Source organism: Bos grunniens, chromosome 16 (assembly GCF_055505025.1).
Source record: "Bos grunniens cultivar Pamir isolate PY7600 chromosome 16, Bosgru_T2T1.0, whole genome shotgun sequence".
Taxonomy (NCBI): domain Eukaryota; kingdom Metazoa; phylum Chordata; class Mammalia; order Artiodactyla; family Bovidae; genus Bos; species Bos grunniens.
The window spans coordinates 80,405,425-80,426,155 of NC_141180.1; the positions used below are offsets into that span (position 1 = coordinate 80,405,425).

At 38.5% G+C, this 20,731-nt stretch overlaps 1 protein-coding gene across 6 annotated transcripts in view; it reads right to left on the reverse strand.

Annotated features, from left to right (window-relative positions):
• Window positions 1-20,731, reverse strand: part of MDM4 (MDM4 regulator of p53) — a 41,715-nt gene that overhangs the window by 10,861 nt on the left and 10,123 nt on the right. For 3 of the 6 annotated variants that reach the window (XM_086345667.1, XM_086345668.1, XM_086345665.1), the window contains exons 2-5: window positions 8,524-8,628; window positions 7,037-7,111; window positions 4,427-4,560; window positions 3,392-3,447 (exon numbers count right to left, since the gene is read on the reverse strand). In XM_086345667.1, the coding sequence (XP_086201793.1) occupies window positions 3,392-3,447; window positions 4,427-4,560; window positions 7,037-7,111; window positions 8,524-8,601 (343 nt within the window). In that variant the 5' untranslated portion in view covers window positions 8,602-8,628. The remainder of the gene's footprint in view (window positions 1-3,391; window positions 3,448-4,426; window positions 4,561-7,036; window positions 7,112-8,523; window positions 8,629-20,731) is intronic. The other 3 variants (XM_086345666.1, XM_086345669.1, XM_086345670.1) reach the window with 3 other exon arrangements.

Here is a 20,731-nt window from a genome sequence, read left to right on the forward strand (position 1 = left end):
TATATTACCAAAATATAATCTGAAGAAAAATGAAAAATGAATTAAAAAATCTTCTTCCATATCATGCTTTCAAATGTAATATGACAGTGATTCCAAGCACGGAATAGTGGAGAGTATTTTATCAACTCCTATAGGCGTAGTTCCAAGTTTGCCTTTTTTAAACGATAAAATTTTGACTTTTTAATTTTTATTTTCAAGTGTTAAAGCTATAGAGAATTATGAAATCTAAAAACCTAGGTTTGCTTTATGACACAATAGCTCCCTCATGTAAAGTTACATTCTAAGTGTCAATGATATTTCACAGTTTAAACTATCATCACCAGGTATACACATTTTTTTAATGAGTAAGTCTTATTTTTCCCAGTTCCTGTAAACATTTCCTAAGAAAGAGGAAGAAGATAAAAGTTTCTCTCAAGGCCAACAAAAAGAAGTGAAGGAAAGAACAACGTGAGAGAACTTCTTAGATAATCAGAGAAAAATGTATTTCAAGGCCTTGCAAATTTTTCAAGCCAAAGAGAAGATGCAAATTTAGCCACAGGAAAAGAAAAGATGCAGAAAACTTAATAAGCTTGGACCACTCATTACATAAGGTTATACATAACTATATCCACTCAAATAAGTCTATCATGGATTGGGTTCATCAGCTATTACTAGGTCTAGAAATAAGACACTTAATAGAAAATGTCATTCCTCATCCAATAAAGACTTCCAGAGAAAGGATACAGATCCCACAACTGGTCTGACAAATCAGTTGTTTGGCACAGAGCAAATATTTTCAAAATTGTAATTACAAAGAGGATTATTTATAGAAGCATTTTTATAGATAAAATGAAGATACTGAAAGTTTTAAGAGCCAGCATTTTCTGAGCACAGCAGTTTTTAAAGATCAATTAACATGTAATGCAGTGAAGCATTTTTTCAATGAAGTAATTTGATTACTGTCATTTCTAGTTCTAAATACTACCTTACTTAGGTTAAAACAATTAGAAGCAAAAAGAAATTACCAGTGAAAACTACAATGTACGAGGAAATTTCAATACAAAATTTGTCATATAAATTTCATTTTATTCGAATACATGTGGAAATTTGGAGAAATAATTTATAAAGAACCACCTTCATTTTTTCAACCATCAAAATAAAAGGTTTACTTTATTCGCAAAGGTATAAAGTAACTGACAGGGAAAGCAATTTTCTCATTTGTCCTTTCAAATAAAAAACATGCAATCCAATTTATGAAGAGCAACAGAGATGACCAACCATAAGCACTAATGCAAGTTCAAGTTCAGAACAACCAGTCAAAATTACTTTGGGGCAATTTCCTGGTTTTGATCACTGTACTGCAATTATATAAGTTAGTACCATTGGGGAATCTGGGAACTCTTTTCAGTATCTTTGAAACATTTTTGTAAGTGAAATTATTTAGAAGTGATAAATTAAAGAACGAAGAATGTTTTAAAGATTTAATGTTCAGATTTTTTAAAATGTGTTAAAAAATTAATTGGAGCAAATTTTTTAAAAGCAGGGATTAAAGAGACATCATTGTGTGGCATAAAGGAAAGAGCAAGGGCGGGACAGTCACAAATATCTGCTCTCTTATCAGTGGCATCTCATTTTGGGCAAATTACTCATTCTATTTAAAAAACAAAAACAAAACTCAAAAATCCTCAGTTTCTTCATCTCCAGACCTTCCTCATAGGGTTGTGAGGATAAACTGAAATGTGTGTTAGAGGAGAGTTCATTTAATATACAGCATGTTAAATTCTGATGAGGAAGTACGAGAAAGAAAATGAGAGAAAAAGTGAGAACTATGCTCACTCTAGATATTTAGAGAACAGATCAACCAGAAAGCAAATTTTACTGAAAGAACAGATCAGCAAATATAAAAGTACTTGTGTATTTCAAGACAATAGTGACTATCCCAGGAAAACCATACTATTTCACGAGTGCCTGAACTTCAAAACAGTGTCATATCATCTGCAAGGCCTTCCCTCTAAAACAGAGCTTTACAGATGGGTACAGTGGCTCAGTGAAACCAACAGGCTTCAGAATTCAATGTAAGTTCACACTTACATTTCAGTATGAGAGCAGAGTCTCTTTGGTCTCACTGTAAAGAGTAAATCTTTATTAGGAATGGATTTTTTTTTCCAACCTGTTTGTTTCAGTAAACTATTGAAAAATACCCAATCTAAAGAGATTACCAACTTGAGTTTTCTTCAAAGAACAATGTCACCTAAAATCTAATCTGAAACTCACAAAAGGGCTTCATGTAGGAATGGAGAAAGAAAAAAGTTTCATTATTTGTAAATGAGTGAGAGGGTTATATTTTAGCTGTATACAGTTTATTCACTTATCTCTAACACACCATACTTCAGACCCTAAAGCAGCCTGTTTCCTGCACAATACTAATAAATTAAACTCAAAGGGCAGTATTTAAAATATGTGGAATCAAGCAAAAGGTCAGGCGAATTGGCATTCAAATAACAGAAAACTAAAACCTTTAGGAAAAAAGGTTCTTTGGGGGTAGGGGAAGGGGACCTTTATAATAGATGGGTCAGGGTAACACCACATAAAGCCCACAAAATATTAACACCGCTGAAAAAGGGATACATAGACCTTACATGGCTCTGATGTGATGCAATAAATGTATGAAGCACTACCCATGAAATCTTGGCACAAAATTTAACCTTGAACCTATCCAAACACTATTTGTTCAAGCACTATTTGTTCACCAAAAATAGAAGAGACAGAGAAACATGTTAAACAATGTCACAAGGACACAATCTGAAAATCAGAATGTGGGAAATTTATAAGACAAATGAAATGATCCATTTCTTCAACAAATAAATAATATAATGAAAAGAGGGTTAAGTTTTATAGATTAAAAATACTTAGCAAGACATATCAACCAAAAGCAAAGTGTGGACTTTGTTTGGATACTGATTTGAATAAGTCCAATGTAAAAGCTGTTTCTGAAATAACCGGAGTTAACATACATGAGCTGGCTGCTGGGTAACGGTATGGAGTTACTATTTGTTTATTATTATTAATTCTGTTGGGTGTACTAGTGACGCTGTAATTATGTTTGAAGAAAAGTCCTTATCTGTGAGAGACTTTTAAAGCCTGTGTCAACGAAGCACATATGGCAGAACACTAACAATTACTAAGTCTAAGAGGTGGGCTTTACTTATACTAATCTCTATTTTTAGTATACTTGAAAATTTTCACAATGAAAAGTCAAATAAATAGTAGCAACATTTTGTGTGACAGCCATCCCCCACAAGTCATGGCAAGACAGCATTCAATTTCCATCTAAATCCTCCCTGTTTTTCCATGATTTGCCCCCTCAAAGTTAAAGTTGTGATAAGGACTGAAGAAATATGATGTGACATACCTGTAGCAGCAGTAGCTAATGTGACAAGATTCTTTCTTAGCATATCATAGAGAGGGCTGTAAAAGAGATAAAATAAAAAATTAATAATCACATGGTTTTCCATTAATATGTAAAATATATTTTTCATATGCTATGTCCCAACATTCTCTATAACATATAAAGAGGCAAATTTTTTTCCCCAGAATACATTTTTTTAAATTATTAAGTATCAGCATGTTAGTACCCAACCCCTTGTATTACTCTGCCCTCATAAAAAAATTTTACATTTTATTTCATAAGCTAATAGTAATCCAAGTAGGGAAATTTCCTTTAAGACTACTCCTTCCTTCTATATTTTATAGGAAGGGAGTCTTAGAAAAACTGATCACAAAGCTATAGAGAGAAAGAGAACACTGACTTCTCAACTACTAAATAGCTCCTGATTGTGTAAGTGAATAACCATATACCCCATGCAGCTGGAAAATGCCACACAACAGGTCAGAATAGCTCCAGTGTGATTCTTATGAAGCCCATCATTAACCTTAAACTGCCCAGAAATTCTACATTTCTCTTGTTGGCTCATTCTTCCTCTCTATAACACTGCTTCACAAAATCTAACCTAGTCACATCAAGCTCCTACCTACACCTTTATACACAATGTTCAATCTGCCAGAAGCTCTCCTTCAATAGGCTCCCCCGAGTATTTAATTATCCAGCTCTCAAGTCAAATAGCACTTCCTCAAGGAACCTTTCCTCAACCCCTAAGACCCTGAATCCCATGCCCCAGTACAGTCTCACGCACCTCTTTTATGTAACACTCACCATGTATAATTTTACTATGAGGAACAGTGTTTACTGTCTCACTACTCTTTAAACTCAGTAAAATTAGACACTGTGGCTCACTATCATGTTTCCAGTACCTCACAGTCGCCTGATATATGCAGGCCCAACAAATAACTTGTGGAATAAAGGATTAAATAGACATTAATAACCAATGGGGATTAAGTGGTTAGGTATAAGCACCCCAAAAGATAAGCAAACCCTCACTGTTTTTACCTTGGATCTTTCACAGAGAAGCTCTGACGACCTAGTAGTTCTCCCAAAAGATCTCCACCACAATATACCATATGCTGCTCCTGCTGATCATAAAGCTGCTTCACCATGATATACTGGCCTAGATAATGCATGACCTACATGGGAATAAAATACCACCAAGAGATTTGTCTAGTTGTAGCCCAAAATACAAATTAAATGAGGAGATAAGGTCAGTTTGTTTGCTAGAGAAAGAGATAACATATTATGAATATGATTATCAGTACTTGTGTAAGGGGTCCTACAACAGGATGCTACTGCTAAGTCACTTCAGTCGTGTCCGACTCTGTGCCACCCCATAGACGGAAGCCCACCAGGCTCCTCTGTCCCTGGGATTCTCCAGGCAAGAACACTGGAGTGGGTGCCGTTTCCTTCTCCAATGCATGAAAGTGAAAAGTGAAAGTGAAGTCGCTCAGTCGTGTCTGACTCTTAGCGGCCCCATGGACTGCAGCCTACCAGGCTCCTCCGTCCATGGGATTTCCCAGGCAAGAGTACTGGAGTGGGGTGCCATTGTTGCCCCCAATTACTAAGTTCATCTACTTACTATCATTCTGGACACTAAGAGACCCTTACTTTTTAGAACAGAAATATACCAGTCTGATAATGAGGAAAAGTGGTGAATTTACCAGGTATCCCCTTAAAAATGTTCTCACCAGTCCAAATAAAGGAATCTGTTCTATTATTAGAAGTAATAAACTTTAAATTTGCCTGGCTCATAAAAATGTTTTCCAACTCTAGGGCACACAACTACTATAGACTTTGATGTGTGTTAAGTCTTTCTGGCAAATGGAAGTACAATGGTTAATAAGCCATCAGCACTATAAGTACATAAAACAATTTAAGTGTTTATCAAATAAAAATTTAGTCTATCTGACCTTTTCACAGAGTTAACAAAATGGAAGGGAAGACACAGAAGTTAGTGATTCAAAAATTTTTAATTATCTAATTTTCCAAATGTTTCCTCCAGGTGGTAGATTTTTTAAAAAATTGTGTGTGGGTAGTGTGTGTGTGAGCGTGTGCTCAGTTGTGTCCGACCCTTTGAGATCCCATGGACTAGAGCCTACTAGGTCCCTCTGTCCATAGAATTCTCCAGGCAAGAATATTGGAGTGGGTTGTAATTTCCTACTCCAGGGGATCTTCCCGACCCAGGGATCGAACCAGAATCTCTTGCACCTCCTGCAATGGCAGGCAGATTCTTTACCACTGCTCCACCTGAAAAGTCCTTTTTTTTTCAATTGCTTAATAGTTAAGTTCACTTGATGACAGTAAGAATTTTATCACAGACCACAAAACAGATCAAAGCAGCAATTTTTATCTTTAGTCCCTGACTTCCCAAGAATTATTAGATATTTGCACAAAACTTTTCCCTACACTGTTTCTATTATACAGGAATTACGATGCTCTCAGGCTGTCCTCCATCCCAGGCAATGTGTCCCGGTATTAACAGAGCTCTCATATCTAATTGAATATCTAGAGAAAAGTAAGATGAGAAAGAACGTCTACCGTAAGGAAAAGGAAGTTTTACATTTATGTCTATCCAACTTCCAGAAAAAAATAAATCCACTCTAAGTATACAAAATAAGATCTTTAAATACACTACTCTGAATTTGTACATACTACCATTCTCATTATACAATACTGCCTCAATGCACATATGATAACCAATATTTAAAAATAAAAATGAGAAAATTCCTCTCTATGTACCAAACAGTGTCAAGATTCATAATAAAGAGCTTATTGTGTAAACTGTCCAACTTTTCCCCCATAAAACAGTTTCCCGAAACAATATATACTTAATTCTGTCTTAACTCAGGCAAACTGCCATGCTACCGAAGGAGACTGCATAATGCATTATTACAACTTAATTGATATAAAAATCCACATTTTAATAAGAGTTTGCAAAAGTTTTATCAGAATTTTAAACATAAAGTCCAAAATGATACACTTAATTTAAAATGACAACGGAAATATGAGTATTCTAGAAAATCTGAAACGCCTCCAGATTTGTTTCCTAAAGCGGTAGAGTGACTCAGGCATACAGCACTGCTAACAGGTGTCGGCTGCTGTGCGTGCGCTCAGTTGTGTCCATCTCTTTGCAACTCCATCGACTGTAGCCCGCCAGGCTCCTCTGTCCACAGAATTCTCCAGGCAAGAATATTGGAGTGGGTTGCCATTTCCTCCCCAGGGGATCTTCCCAGCCCAGGGATCGAACCCATATCTCTTGTGTCTCCTGCACTAGCAGGCAGATTCTTTCCCACTGTACCACCTGGAAAGCCCTGATAAGCTTTTATGAAAAGTCAAAAGAAGCTTGATAATTTTGTTCCTTCCCTCTGTTTAAGAAGGGTTAGATATTTACCCTACTAAATCCAAGCAGTTCAAAGAGACTGTTTTAATAGAGTTTTTTCCACTTAAAAGAATTTAATTTGTTTTTGTTTTTAAAAAAGTTATTTAAATGCTAAGTATTTTAAATAACTCACGTCCTCAGAAGAGTATGTGACCAGGGACTGAGCCCACACCCTCCGCACCGGAAGCCAAAGTCTTAACCCCTGGGCCACTAGGGGAGTCCCAGCTTACCTCTTTAACAGTGAACATTTCACCTTGTGCACCTGCTGCTTGCAAAATCTTCAAAAGAGGCAGTTTTGGTCGTACCTGATATAAACATAGAATAAACTTGCTATTTACATTTCAATCAGAGTGGTCTCTGAAATCCAAGGGAAAAACAAACCTTAAACTTTTTTTTTCAAACAAACCCTGGTAGACATTTAGCATCTAGTAACTACGGATGATCAGACTATTACTTGCTGATTTTCTGAAAAATCACATTTTCAAAAGACAGCATGTTCATATCCACTAGGATGGCTATAACAAAGTGTTGGAGAGGATATAAAGAAACTGGAACCCTTATGCACTGCTAATGGGAATGTAAAATGGTGCAGCAACTGTGAAAAACAGTTTGGCAGTTACTCAAGAAGTTAAACATAGAATTACCGTATGACCCAGCAGTTCCACTTCTAGGTATAAATCCAAAAGAACTGAAAGCAGGGACTCAAGTAAATATCTGTACACCACTATTCATAGCAGCATTATTCGTAATAGCCAAAATATGGAAACAACCTAAATACCACTGACAGATGAATGGACAGGGTGTGGTATACACATATAAGGAATAGTGACTCTGCCATCTCCTGAGTCTGATTGTGGAGTATATCTTTAGTCAAACAATTTAATTTTTTTCAATTTATATGATTAAATTTGTTTCTTTCTTCCTCTTACAGCCTCTTAGGTTTTGTCTTAAAGTTGCTCTTATTCTAAAGTTTTACAACATCTCCTAAATGTCCTTCTAATATTTTTTATCATTTCACTTTTTACATTAAATCTATCTCTTTTTTGTTTAAGGTTTGAGGTCTTCCTTTGTTTCCGTCTAGAGATGGCCAATTAAGAAAAAGCCCTTTATTACATAAGCCACATTTTCCCTTATCAAATCCAAATTCCAGCTTTATCATAAACTAAGGTACATAATACTATATATGGTGCAATACATATCAAATACTAAACAAAATTTTTTATTTCCATGTTAAAGGAAAAAATCTGGAACACGACACACCAAATTGGTAACAGTGTTATCTTAGGGGGCGAGAACTTTGAGGGAAGAAAGGAGGAGATGGTCACAGGAATCTCTACAGATAAAATGTGATAAATTGAATTTTTTTATAAGAATACACTTGCTATAATTACAATTTAAAACTGATTTTTAAAGAAAACAAACTAGCTACAATGAAGTGAGAAAGAAGACAAATATATAACTTGGCCCCAAATTCTCCACTAGCCAGTCATATCCTAAAGCAGGGTGGTGTTTAAAATGTGCCATTTTGAGCAATCTGTAACCTTTAAATATTTATTTAACAGATGATCAATTCAAATTTATGAGCACTGATGCTATTTATGACATTTAAAAAGTAATCTTTTCTGCTCTACATAAAATCCTAGTCAGTGAAGTCAGCTACATGCCCCTATCTATTCAAAAACTTGAAGAAAAACAGGAATGCCTAAAAATAATTTACCTGATTGGTTTGTTCTGGAGAGATCCTGCGAGCACTGTCAGATGCTGAACATGGGGCAGAGGTGGAAAACGATGTCATTTTGGCAGTGAAGTGACGTGAAGTCTGCTGTTAAGTTTAAACGGAAAAAAAATTATAAAATATCTTCTAAAGTAGAAAATTCTCTTTAGGATACACCAAAAAGAAAAGCAGCAAGCAGAAGTAAAAAAAGACACATATATCAGAGCACCCTACGCAAGTGCAATATACCCTTGCTGCGGTTCTTCTGATCACTTTCCAGTTGATTCTGCAAAAAACGGAAGAACATAATTAAGAGTAAAAACCATCTATACTTCCCTCGAGTGAAGTCTGCAAGAGAAATCAGTTCAGGCATGTTCCAACCTCTACACTGATGATGATGAGTACACTATTTTAGCTGAAAGTGAAACTTACAATCATTACCTCCCCTGTAGATCACATAGTTCTCTAGTATCGCCTCCTCTTTTGGACAGTGCTCAAGAGCACCCCCTAGGAGACAGATGCAGGGCTGAGGGAATTACCAAGATTAAGTAACAGGGTTAAGATTCCAAGAGCAGGCCTAGGAAAACCTCTGCAACATGTTGAAACATGTCTTGGCAAGAGACCACAGGAAAAGTGAAAGTCAAAATATTCAGTATCAGTTAAAACAGCTTTTAAAATGTGCCAAGCCCGAAGAGTATATAGCAACTGAATACCCATAAAATGGGTTACACAGAGCTGGACATACAACATCAAAGGAGAGATACAGGAATTGAAATACAAGTAAGGTTTAATTATTTTTCACCTTTTATCTCTTGTCCTTTAAAACAAAACAAAACAAAAACCCTACAGGGGTTTCCCTGATGGTCCAGTGGTTAAGAATCCAGCTTGCAATACAGGGAACACTGGTTCAATTTCCGGTCAAGGAAGATCCCACGTGCCACAGAGCAACCAAGCCCATGCACAACAACGACCGAGCCCGCGCTGCAACTACTTAAAGCCTGCAGGCCTAGAGCCCGTGACGACGAGAGAAGCCACCACACACCGAACAAAGGGCCACTCCCACCTGCCCCAACTGGAGAAAGCCTGCATGCAGCAACCAAGACCTACCACAGTCAAAATTAAATAGATTTCTATTAAAAAAAAAAACTAGAGAAAGAAAAAAATTTTAAATAAACTTGTGTTTACCCTCAGAACTTTTTCTAGTAAAAAGCTGATAAAAGTCAGCGAAATTTATAAATAAAATAAAATCAACAGAGTCCGGCTTGCAGGTAACAAGACTCCTCACTCTTCTGACAAGACTTATTAAAGACAACAAAGTATAAATTCAACCCTCAGGACTTCCCTGGTGGTCCAGAGGTTAAGAACCTGCCTTCCAACACAGGGGACACAGGTTTGATCCCAGGTCAGGGAACTAAGATCCCTCACGGTGTGGGGCTCTGGAGCCCAGCCACCACAAGCCTGCGCATCGCAACAAAGAGCCCACGACACATTCTAAGACTCTACAACTAAGATCCAATGCAGTCAAAACTAAATATTTTTTTAGTGCTATCCTAAATTAATTAAATTCAACCCTCTATCAGCTTCCCTTGTTATAAAATGGAAGTCAAACGGTACATAACTTGTCATTTTAAAGCAGCTAGTTTTTTTTTCTTCATGAATTTATGGCTGCGCTGGCTCTCCATTGTTGCTCGAGGGCTCTCCAGTTGGAGTGTGAGGGCTTCTCTTGTTGCAGGGCACAGGCTCCAGGGCACACAGGTCTCAGCAGCTGCGGTGTGTGGGCTCAGTAGTTGTGGCACCATGGTCTTAGCTGTCCTCGAACATGTGGGATTTTCCTGGACCAGGGATCAAGCCAGTGTTCCTGCACTGTAAGGCAGGCTTGTAACCTATGGACTACCAGGGAAGCCCTAAAACAGCTAGTTTTTAAGTGGCATTTCAAAGCTATTAAAAAAAAAACCCTCATCTCCCTGAACCTACTAGTCCTAGTCTCCAATGGCTGCACTTACGCAGGTCAGGGACCTGGAAGCTATCCGTGATTCCTTTTTTCTCTCACCCTTCACAAATCGGAAGGTGTATCTTCAAAATAAAACATGCCACTACTTCCATTATTACTATATTAAGAAAGCCTTCCTCAGCGATCAGTGCAAAGAAATAGAGGAAAACAACAGAACAGGAAAGACTAGAGATCTTTTCAAGGAGATTAAAGATACCAGGGAACATTTCATGCAAAGATGGGCTCGATAAAGGACAGAAATGGTATGGACTTAACGGAAGCAGAAGATATTAAGAGGTGGCAAGAATACACAGAAGAACTCTACAAAAAAGATCCTCATGACGAAGATAATCATGATGATGTGATCACTGACCTAGAGCCAGACATCCTGGAATGTGAAGTCAAGTGGGCCTTAGAAAGCATCACTACGAACAAAGCTAGTGGAGGTGATGGAATTCCAGTGGAGCTATTTCAAATCCTGAAAGATGATGCTGTGAAAGTGCTGCACTCAATATGCCAGCAAATTTGGAAAACTCAGCAGTGGCCACAGGACTGGAAAAGGTCAGTTTTCATTCCAATCCCAAAGAAAGGCAATGCCAAAGAATGCTCAAACTACCGCACAATTGCACTCATCTCACCTGCTAGTAAAGTAACGCTCAAAATTCTCCAAGCCAGGCTTCAGCAATTACATGTACTGTGAACTTCCTGATGTTCAAGCTGGTTTTAGAAAAGGCAGAGGAACCAGAGATCAAATTGCCAACATCCGCTGGATCGTGGAAAAAGCGAGAGAGTTCCAGAAAAACATCTATTTCTGCTTTATTGACTATGCCAAAGCCTTTGACTGTATGCATCACAACAAACTGTGGAAAATTCTGAAAGAGATGGGAATACCAGACCACCTGACCTGCCTCTTGAGAAATCTGTATGCAGGTCAGGAAGCAACAGTTAGAACTGGACATGGAACAACAGACTGGTTCCAAACAGGAAAAGGAGTACATCAAGGCTGTATATTGTCACCCTGCTTATTTAACTTCTATGCAGAGTACATCATGAGAAACGCTGGGGTGGAAGAAACACAAGCTGGAATCAAGATTGCCAGGAGAAATATCAATCACCTCAGATATGCAGATGACACCACCCTTATGGCAGAAAGGGAAGAGGAACTAAAAAGCCCCTGATGAAGGTGAAAGAGGAGAGTGAAAAAGTTGGTTTAAAGCTCAACATTCAGAAAACGAAGATCATGGCATCCGGTCCCATCACTTCATGGGAAATAGATGGGGAAACAGTGGAAACAGTGTCAGATTTTATTTTTTTGGGCTCCAAAATCACTGCAGATGGTGACTACAGTCATGAAATTAAAAGACGCTTACTCCTTGGAAGGAAAGTTATGACCAACCTAGACAGCATATTCAAAAGCAGAGACATTACTTTGCCAACAAAGGTCCGTCTAGTCAGGGCTATGGTTTTTCCTGTGGTCACGTATGGATGTGAGAATTGGACTGTGACGAAGGCTGAGCACCGAGGAATTGATGCTTTGGAACTGTGGTGTTGGAGAAGACTCTTGAGAGTCCCTTGGACTGCAAGGAGATCCAACCAGTCCTTTCTGAAGGAGATCAGCCCAGGGACTTCTTTGGAGGGAATGATGCTGAAGCTGAAACTCCAGTACTTTGGCCACCTCATGCGAAGAGCTGACTCATTGGAAAAGACTCTGATGCTGGGAGGGATTGGGGGCAGGAGAAGGGGACGACAGAGGATGAGATGGCTGGATGGCATCACTGACTCGATGGACGCGAGTCTGGGTGAACTCCAGGAGATGGTGATGGACAGGGAGGCCTGGCGTGCTGCGATTCACGGGGTCGCAAACAGTCGGACACGACTGAGGGACTGAACTGAACCAAACTGCCCATCTCTGAACTGCCTTAGTTCCTAAAGGTTTCCTTGCTCCACCCTTGCCCCTCTGGCTCCTAAACCTGTTCCTTTTGTCTCTGCTTAAATGTCAGTTTATCATTGAGGCCTTCTAAAGACAATACATTTTTGAAACTGCAACTCCCAACCTCCCAGTATTCCCTATCTCCTTCCCTGATTTATTCCTCTCTTCTTCACTGTCCTTGTTATCAACCTATTATATAGTTTAATTTTTATCATGTAAGACATAAGCTCTAAGTGGGAAGGAATGTATACTTATTTGTTCACTAATATATCCCCAGTGCCTAAACTGTCAATTATATACACAGTAGAACAGGATGGTGAATATAAATATTAGTAATAGTTTGGATGGTTTCCAAAAATGGCCCCCAATGAACCACATCTCCCCACTGGCTATCCTACTGGAGACCACATAGAAAGGCCCTGACCCACTTTTACCTGATTATTTAAATAATTCAATAAACATCCACAAACTGTGACTGACAACAATCTACATTTAACCATAAGGTTCTCTCCTACCATCCCCTGCCTCCTCCAAACAATCATTCTGAATCCTGTTTCGATTTTCTCTTCTTTCTTTTTAAGCACTTCACTGCATCAAAATGGAATCCTAAAAAAATACATATTTTTAGTTTGGTTGCTTTCAACTTACAAAAAAGAAGTACATTATATGTAATTCCAGGAATTTTCCCAAATAGGTATGTGTTTGGTATATAGTTAGTTACCTGATCACTAATGATGTTATCTCCACATATTTATCAGCCATGTATATTTCCTCTTTTGTGAAATGTTCTTTTATACACTTTTCTAATTGATTTTTTGTCAATCAATTTGCAATAGTTCTTTGTATATTTTTAATATTAACCCTTTGTCAATATAATGTCCTGCAAATATCTTCTCCTGATTTTAACGTCCTTTCCATTTTCTAGGTGGGAAAAAAACTTTTATGGGCAAAAACTTAATTTTAATGAACTCAAATTTATATTTATCAATATTCTCTTTTTTAGTCAATGGTCTCTGCCTCTTCAAGGTCTCATTTTCACCAACATATGGATGGCCATTTTTTTTCCTGTTCTATCTGCTGAATACTTTCTTGACTGACAGCCACCTTTGTTATGTAGCAACACGTACTGGTGTTCACAAGTTCTCTATTCTAGTCTGCTAGATGATCTTTCTGTCTATACAACTCCACATCTAATCCTTACATCTTATCATGAGTCTTGTTATCCTACAGGGCAAGTCCCCAGCCACTCCTTTTTAGAAGTGACAAGCTATTCTTGGCCCTTAACTCTTCCATACAAAATTTAGTATCATCAAGCTCCATGAAAATCCCTGCTCAAATTGTTTTCCAATCATTAACATGACATATTCCTATATTTATTAAGGTTTTATTTAATATCTATTAAGTCTTCAACTTTCCCTTTAGAGGTCTAGCATATTTGTTTTAAGCTGATTTCTTAAGTTGATATTCTTATACTACTGTGATGCCTTCTCGTTCACTGTTTTTAGTGGGTTTTGCATATATACAGAAATAAAAATGACTTTCAGTAAACATATCCAGTCACCTTGCTAAACTCATAATTTTGTCTATAGATCCTTCTGTTTTCTATGTAAATGACCATATCACCTGCGGATAAAAATTTCATTCCCTCCTTTCCAATTCTGTGCCTCTAATTTCTTCTGCTTGTCTTACATTACTGCTTAGGACTGTCAATACAATATTGAATACACGCATTGGATCAAGCATCTCTGTCTCTGATTTTAAAGGGAGTGTTTCTAATGCTTACCTATATAGCATGTTTTCTCTATTTTTTTCTAATAGTTATACCTTACTGGCTTCAGAGGGTTCCTTTTCTTCCTCATTGAATCAAGATTGCTGGGAGAAATATCAATAACCTCAGATATGCAGATGATGACAGAAAGTGAAGAGCAATTGAACAACTGCTTGATGAAAGTTAAAGAGGAGAGGGGAAAAACCTGGCTTAAAACACAACATTAAAAAAACTAAGATAAAATAAATAAATAAATAAAATAAAAAAATAAAAAAACTAAGATCATGGCATCTGGTCCCATCACTTCATGGCAAACTGATGGGGAAACAATAGACACAGTGACACACTTCATTTTCTTGGGCTCCAAAATCACTGCAGATTGTGATTGCAGCCATGAAGTTAAAAGACGCTTGCTCCCTGGAAGAAAAGCTATGACTAACCTAGATAGCATATTCAAAAGCAGAGACATTACTTTGCCAACAAAGGTCCATCTAGTCAAAGCTGTTTTTTCCCTGTACTCATGGAAAAATGTGAGAGTGGGACCATAAAGAAAGCTAAGTGTGGAAGATGTTTTTGAACTGTGATGTTGTAGAAGACTCTTGAGAGTCCTCTGGACTGCAAGGAGATTCAACCAGTCCATTCTAAAGGAAATCAGGCCTGAATATTCATTGGAAGGACTGATGCTAAAGCTGAAGCTCCAATACTCTGGTCACTTGATGCAAAGAACTGATCATTAGAAGAGAGTCTGATGCTGGGCAAGATCGAAAGCAGAAAAAGACGACAGAGGGTGAGATGGTTGGATGGCATCACCAACTCAATGGATATAAGTTTGAGCCAGCTCCAGTGATGGACAGGGAAGCTTGGCATGCTGCAGTCCATGGGGTTGCAGAGAGTCGGACACGACTGAGCAACTGGACCGAAGAATATATCAAGGACAAATATGCTACTGTATACAAAACGGATAATCAACAAGAACCTACATATAACCATACTCAGTATTTTGTAATTACCCGTGAGGGAAAGGAATTTGAAAAAGAATATGTGTGTGTGTGTGTGTGTATCTATCTATATTTATATATATATGTAAAACTGAATCACTGTGTTGGATAACTGAAACACGACATTGTAAATCAACTATACTTCATTAAAATTTTTTTTAAAAATGTATCACAGAAGAGTGATTTAGAAAATGCTTTTTCTTTACCTATTGAAATGATCATAATTTTTTTCATCTTTTATTAATGTGATAAAATTTTGAATTTATGGATTTTCTAATATTAAATTCCTGCTCATTTGAGATAAATCCAACTTGGTTTTGGATATTATTCTTTTTGTGTACTACTGGCTTTGATTCCCTAATACTTTGGACAGGTTATAAAGTCTCTATGTAATAAATCTGTTTCCCACTGTCAAGTTTCTGTCTTATTTGAATGTCAGGGTTAGCTGGCCTAACAGAATAAATTGTTTAGTCACTATTTGTCTACAGTCTAGAAAAATAATTCTACAAAACTCGGATGTTCTAGTCTTTGAAAGCCTCACCTACAAAACTTATAAAACCCAGTGTTTCCTTTCTGGGAAAACTTCTAATCGCTGCTTGAGCTTAATAAATATTATTCAAGCTTTTTTCTTCTTCCATTGTCTAAATCTTCAAAATTGATGGCATACAGTTGACAGTATTCTTTTAACCTTTATTCAGTGTACAGATGCATCCTTCTTTCCATTTGTGATAGTTTACTATATCTTATTACCTCTCCAACTTAAAAAATTTTATCGTTATTTCCTGATATCATAAATTAGACACTGTGTTGTTGTTCAGTCACTAAGTTGTCTCTAACTCTTTGTAACCTCATAAACCGCAGCATGACAGGCTTCCCTGTCCTTCACCGTCTCCTGGAGCTTGCTCAAACTCATGTCCATTGAGTCAGTGATGCCATCCAACCATCTCATCCTCTGTCATCCCCTTCCCCTCCCTCCTTCCCAGCATCAGGGTCTTTTCCCATGAGTTGGCTCTTCACATCACGGGACCAAAGTAATGGACCTTCAGCTTCAGCACCAATGAATATTCAGGGTTGATTTCCTTTAGGATTGACTGGTTTGATCTCCTTGCTGTCCAAGGGAGTCTCAAGAGTCTTCTCCAGCACCACAGTTCAGAAGCATCAATTCTTCAGCACTCAATCATTCGTCCATGACTACTGGAAAGACCATAGATAGCCTTGAGTATACGGACCTTTGTTGGCAAGGTAATGTGTCTGCTTTTTAACACACTGTCTAGGTTTGACCTACAATTAAGGGACAAAATGAAATCTCTCACCATGATGGTGAATTTGTCCACTGATCCCAGGGTAGTTCTACCAATTTCACTTCATCTACTGGAAGAGCTTTTAAAAAACTATTTACTTTACTTTCTGGGCCACACTGTGTCTTCTGTGCTGTGCATGGGCTTTCTCTTCTTTGTTGCGATGCCCATTTCTCTTCTCATTGCAGTGGCTTCTCTTGTTGCAGAGCACAGGCTCTAGGCGTGCAGGCTTCAGCAGTTGCGGCTCTCGGGCTCTAGAGCGTGGGCTCAGCAGTTCTGGTGCACATGTTTAGTTGCCCTGCCGCATGTGGAAACTTCTAGGACCTGGGGTTGAGCCCGGGTCCCCTGCATTGGCAAGCAGATTCTTAAAGCACTGGATCACCAGCGAAGTCCTATTGTAAGTCTTTTTAACCTGGACCTCTCATATTTACCACTCCAAGAAACCTTTCCATCCAGGGACTTTGTTTTCCCTTTGTAATTTTAAGAGAGCTATTTTTCCATTATTTCTTCAGTACTTCCTCCATTTCGTTTTTTTTTCTCTGCTGCTAAGTCACGTCAGTCGTGTCTGACTCTGTGCGACCTCACAGATGGCAGCCCACTAGGCTCCTCCGTCCCAGGCAAGACTACTGGAGTGGACTGCCATTGCCTTCTTTTTTCCTCTAAGAGGCCTATTATTCAGATGTATCTCTATACCTATTCTCCTTATCTTTTAGCTTTTCATTTATATATATATATATATATATATATATATATATATATATATATATATATTTGTCTTTTTCCCCTTTGTTCTGGGATATTTCCTCACTCTAGAATTCTAATTCGTCCAACTGTATCCATTGCATTATTTCACCCATTTGATGCGCTGTTCAATGTTTCAACCACTGTATTTTTAAGCCTGCTATTGCTGCTTGGTTCTCTCAGCCTCTGCTTATTCTTGTTTCAAGTTGCTAATATCATCCCTCTTTCTTTCAGAATGATTATCTAACTTTAAACCCTTGATCTATCTCTTCTATTATTTCTGTTCCAAGAAGCCTATACATTGTCCTCCTCTTGAAATACCTGTGCTCTTCAACATTCTGTTCTTTTTCCCTAGAGGACAGAAGCTATTCTAATAGGTGAAGCAATACAGAGAAGACCAAATTCCACTCGATATCGGTCACAGTAAGCTGAGTAAGGTAGGAAATAAGCACTAAAGCAGGAAATCCCAAGCACCAGAAAACCACAATTACTCTCCACCCCGTACAATCACTGCTCAACTAAGGATTCATCTTTTGTTCCCCAGAGAGATACAGCATTATGATAAGGATTTGGGGAGACCTAAGGATTAAGCACTGCTGTTAATTAAGCTAGTGGATGCAATGGAATTCCAGTACAGCTATTCAAAATCCTAAAGGATAATGCCATCACGGTGCTGCATTCAATACATCAGCAAATCTGGAAGACTTAGCAGTGGCCACTGGACTGGAAATGGTCAATCCTCATCCCAATTCCCAAGGGTAGTACTAAAGAATGGCTAACCATCAGACAAGTACACTCATCTCCCATGCTAGTAAAGTCATACTTAATATCTTGCATGCTAGGCTTCAGCATTATGCGAACCAAGAACTTCCAGATGTCCAAGCTGGGTTTAGAAAAGGAAGAGGAACAAGAGATCAAATTGCCAACACTCGCTGGATCATAAGAGAAAGCAAGGGAATTCCAGAAAAACATCTACCTCTGTTTCATCAACTATAGTAAAGCCTTTGACTGTGTGCATTGTAACAAACTGTGGAAAACTCTTAAAGAGATCGGAATACCAGAGCATTTTACCTGTCTCCTGAGAAACCTGTATGAGAGTCAAGAAGTAACAGAACCCATTATGGAACAACTGATTGGTTCAAGATTGAGAAGGGAGCACAACAGGGCTGTCTGCTGTCACTCTATTTGTTTAACCTATATGCTGAGCACATCATGAGAAATGCCAGGCTGGAAGAGTTACAAGCTGGGATCAAGATAGGCAGGAGAAACAAAAACCACCTCAGATATGCAGATGACACCACTCTAGTGGCAGAAAGTGAAGAGACACTAAAGAACCTCTTGATGAGGGTGAAGGAGGAGAGTGAAAGAGCCAGCTTAAAACTAAATATTAAAAAAACTAAGATCATGACGTCTGGCCCCATAACTTTATGGCAAATAGAAGGGAAAAGGTGGAAGTAGTGACAGATTTTCTCTTCTTGGGCTCCAAAATCACTGCAGATGGTGACTGCAGCCATGAAATGCGAAGACGATAAAGCTATGACAAACCTAGAGAGTGTGTCGAAAAGCAGAGACATTACTCTGCCGACAAACGTCCACACAGTCAAGGCTGTGGTCTTCCCAGTGGTCGTGTACAGTTGTGAGAGCTGGACTGTAAAGAAGGCAGAATGCCAAAGATTGATGCCTTTGAACTGTGGTGCTGGAGAAGACTCCTGAGAGTCCCCTGGACAGCAAGATCAAACCAGTCAATCTTAAGGGAAATCAACCCTAAATATTCATTGGAAGGACTGACGCTAAAACTAAAGCTCCAATATTTTGGTGATCTGATGCAAAGAGCTGGCTCACTGGAAAAGTCCCTCATGCTGGGAAAGATTAAGGGCAGGAGGAGAAGAGGGCATCAGAGCATGAGATGGCTGGATGGTATCACTGATGCAATGGACATGCACTTGGGCAAACTTTGTGAGATGGTGAAGGACAGGGAGGCTTGGCGTATTGCAGTCTATGGGGTTGCAAAGGGTTAGATAGGACTGGGCAACTGAACAACAAGAAATAAGGAAGTAAAGGACAGAGAATGGACTGTCTAAAGTCAGCCATCACTTTTTTTTTTTTTCTCAACCCCTCCTCCCAAGTATAGACTTCTGTTATGCCCTGATTTACTTCTGAGGAGAGCTAGACCAGAGCTGAGTCACACCAAGTGTGGAAAAAGGTAATTCCAAGGTAATGAGGCAGGGAAGAAACTAGGGCATTCCAGTAGCTCTCTTCTCCCCTGATTTTATTCTCCTACAGCCACGCCTGGCTGACTCCTGTCTAAGGCCAAACACCCAGCCACCCCCCACCCCCACCTGCCCAGCAATTCAAAAAAGCCCACATCACCCACTTGTTTCTCAGTCTTTTCCTTTTATAGTGTCTCTAGAGATAACTTGGGAGAATGGAGTCAGCAGTCATGCTAGTCCAGCAACTTAGCAGGAACAGGACCTGAAGAATCTAAGCCTCAATAAGGGTTTAACATCTGGCAGAAAGTGTGCCATTAAAAAGATACTGGAGAGGGAGACGGAGGAGGGTTCAGGAGGGACAGGACATATGGTAGATTTGTAGAGCAACTGTCCTCTAATGATTGTATTTTGTTCTATGTCTCAATATTGCACAGTTATATCTTCAATAATTATTATTCAAAAAAAGAACCAAAACAAAACTGGAGTTTACAAAGTACTTAGATCCATAACAGCATGTAACAGTTGATTATGAAATCTCATTATTTATCACTTCCTATTATTTTGCTTTTACTACATATTGTTTGTCATACATGAGTTAACTGAAATCATGAATTATAACAGAGCCTCAGTAAAAAAAAAAAAAAAAGATACTGATTTAAGGGCCAGAGTAGTTCTGAGCAGGAGAAATTACTTTTGACTACACAGAGGAGGAATGAGAGGGAATAGACAGCAGTGGAAGGATATTTAAATGGGAGAATACTGGAAAGAATAGGACAGAAAATACCTTGAGCAATGGCACTACTCAAGGACATATATGAGAAATGAATTCAGCTGATGGGCTTTGAACCTAAATCAGGATCTTCTTCCTTTCCCACCTGGAATCTCTTTTGAGTGCAACAGAGTTAGGTACGTTACTCGCTCCTTAAAAGAGAAAACTGAGGCTTAAATAAGTCAAATAACTTGTCCAAGATTAAAGCTTATCCTTTTACATTCAGTTTCTCAAAACAGGGGCTTCCCTTGAGGCTCAGCTGATAAAGAAGCCGCCTGCAATGCAGGAGACCTGGGTTTGATCCCTGGGTTGGGAAGATCCCCTGGATACGGGAAAGGCCTGGAGAATTCCATGGACTGTATAGTCCATGGGGTGGCAAAAAGTCAGAAAGTGAGTGACTTTCACTTTCACTTCTCAAAACAGAAAGTTCAGTCATCATCTTGCTCTCGCCCTCTTTCTCCATTATCACATCAAACTTTATGGATTTTGACTCCTAAAAATCTTTTA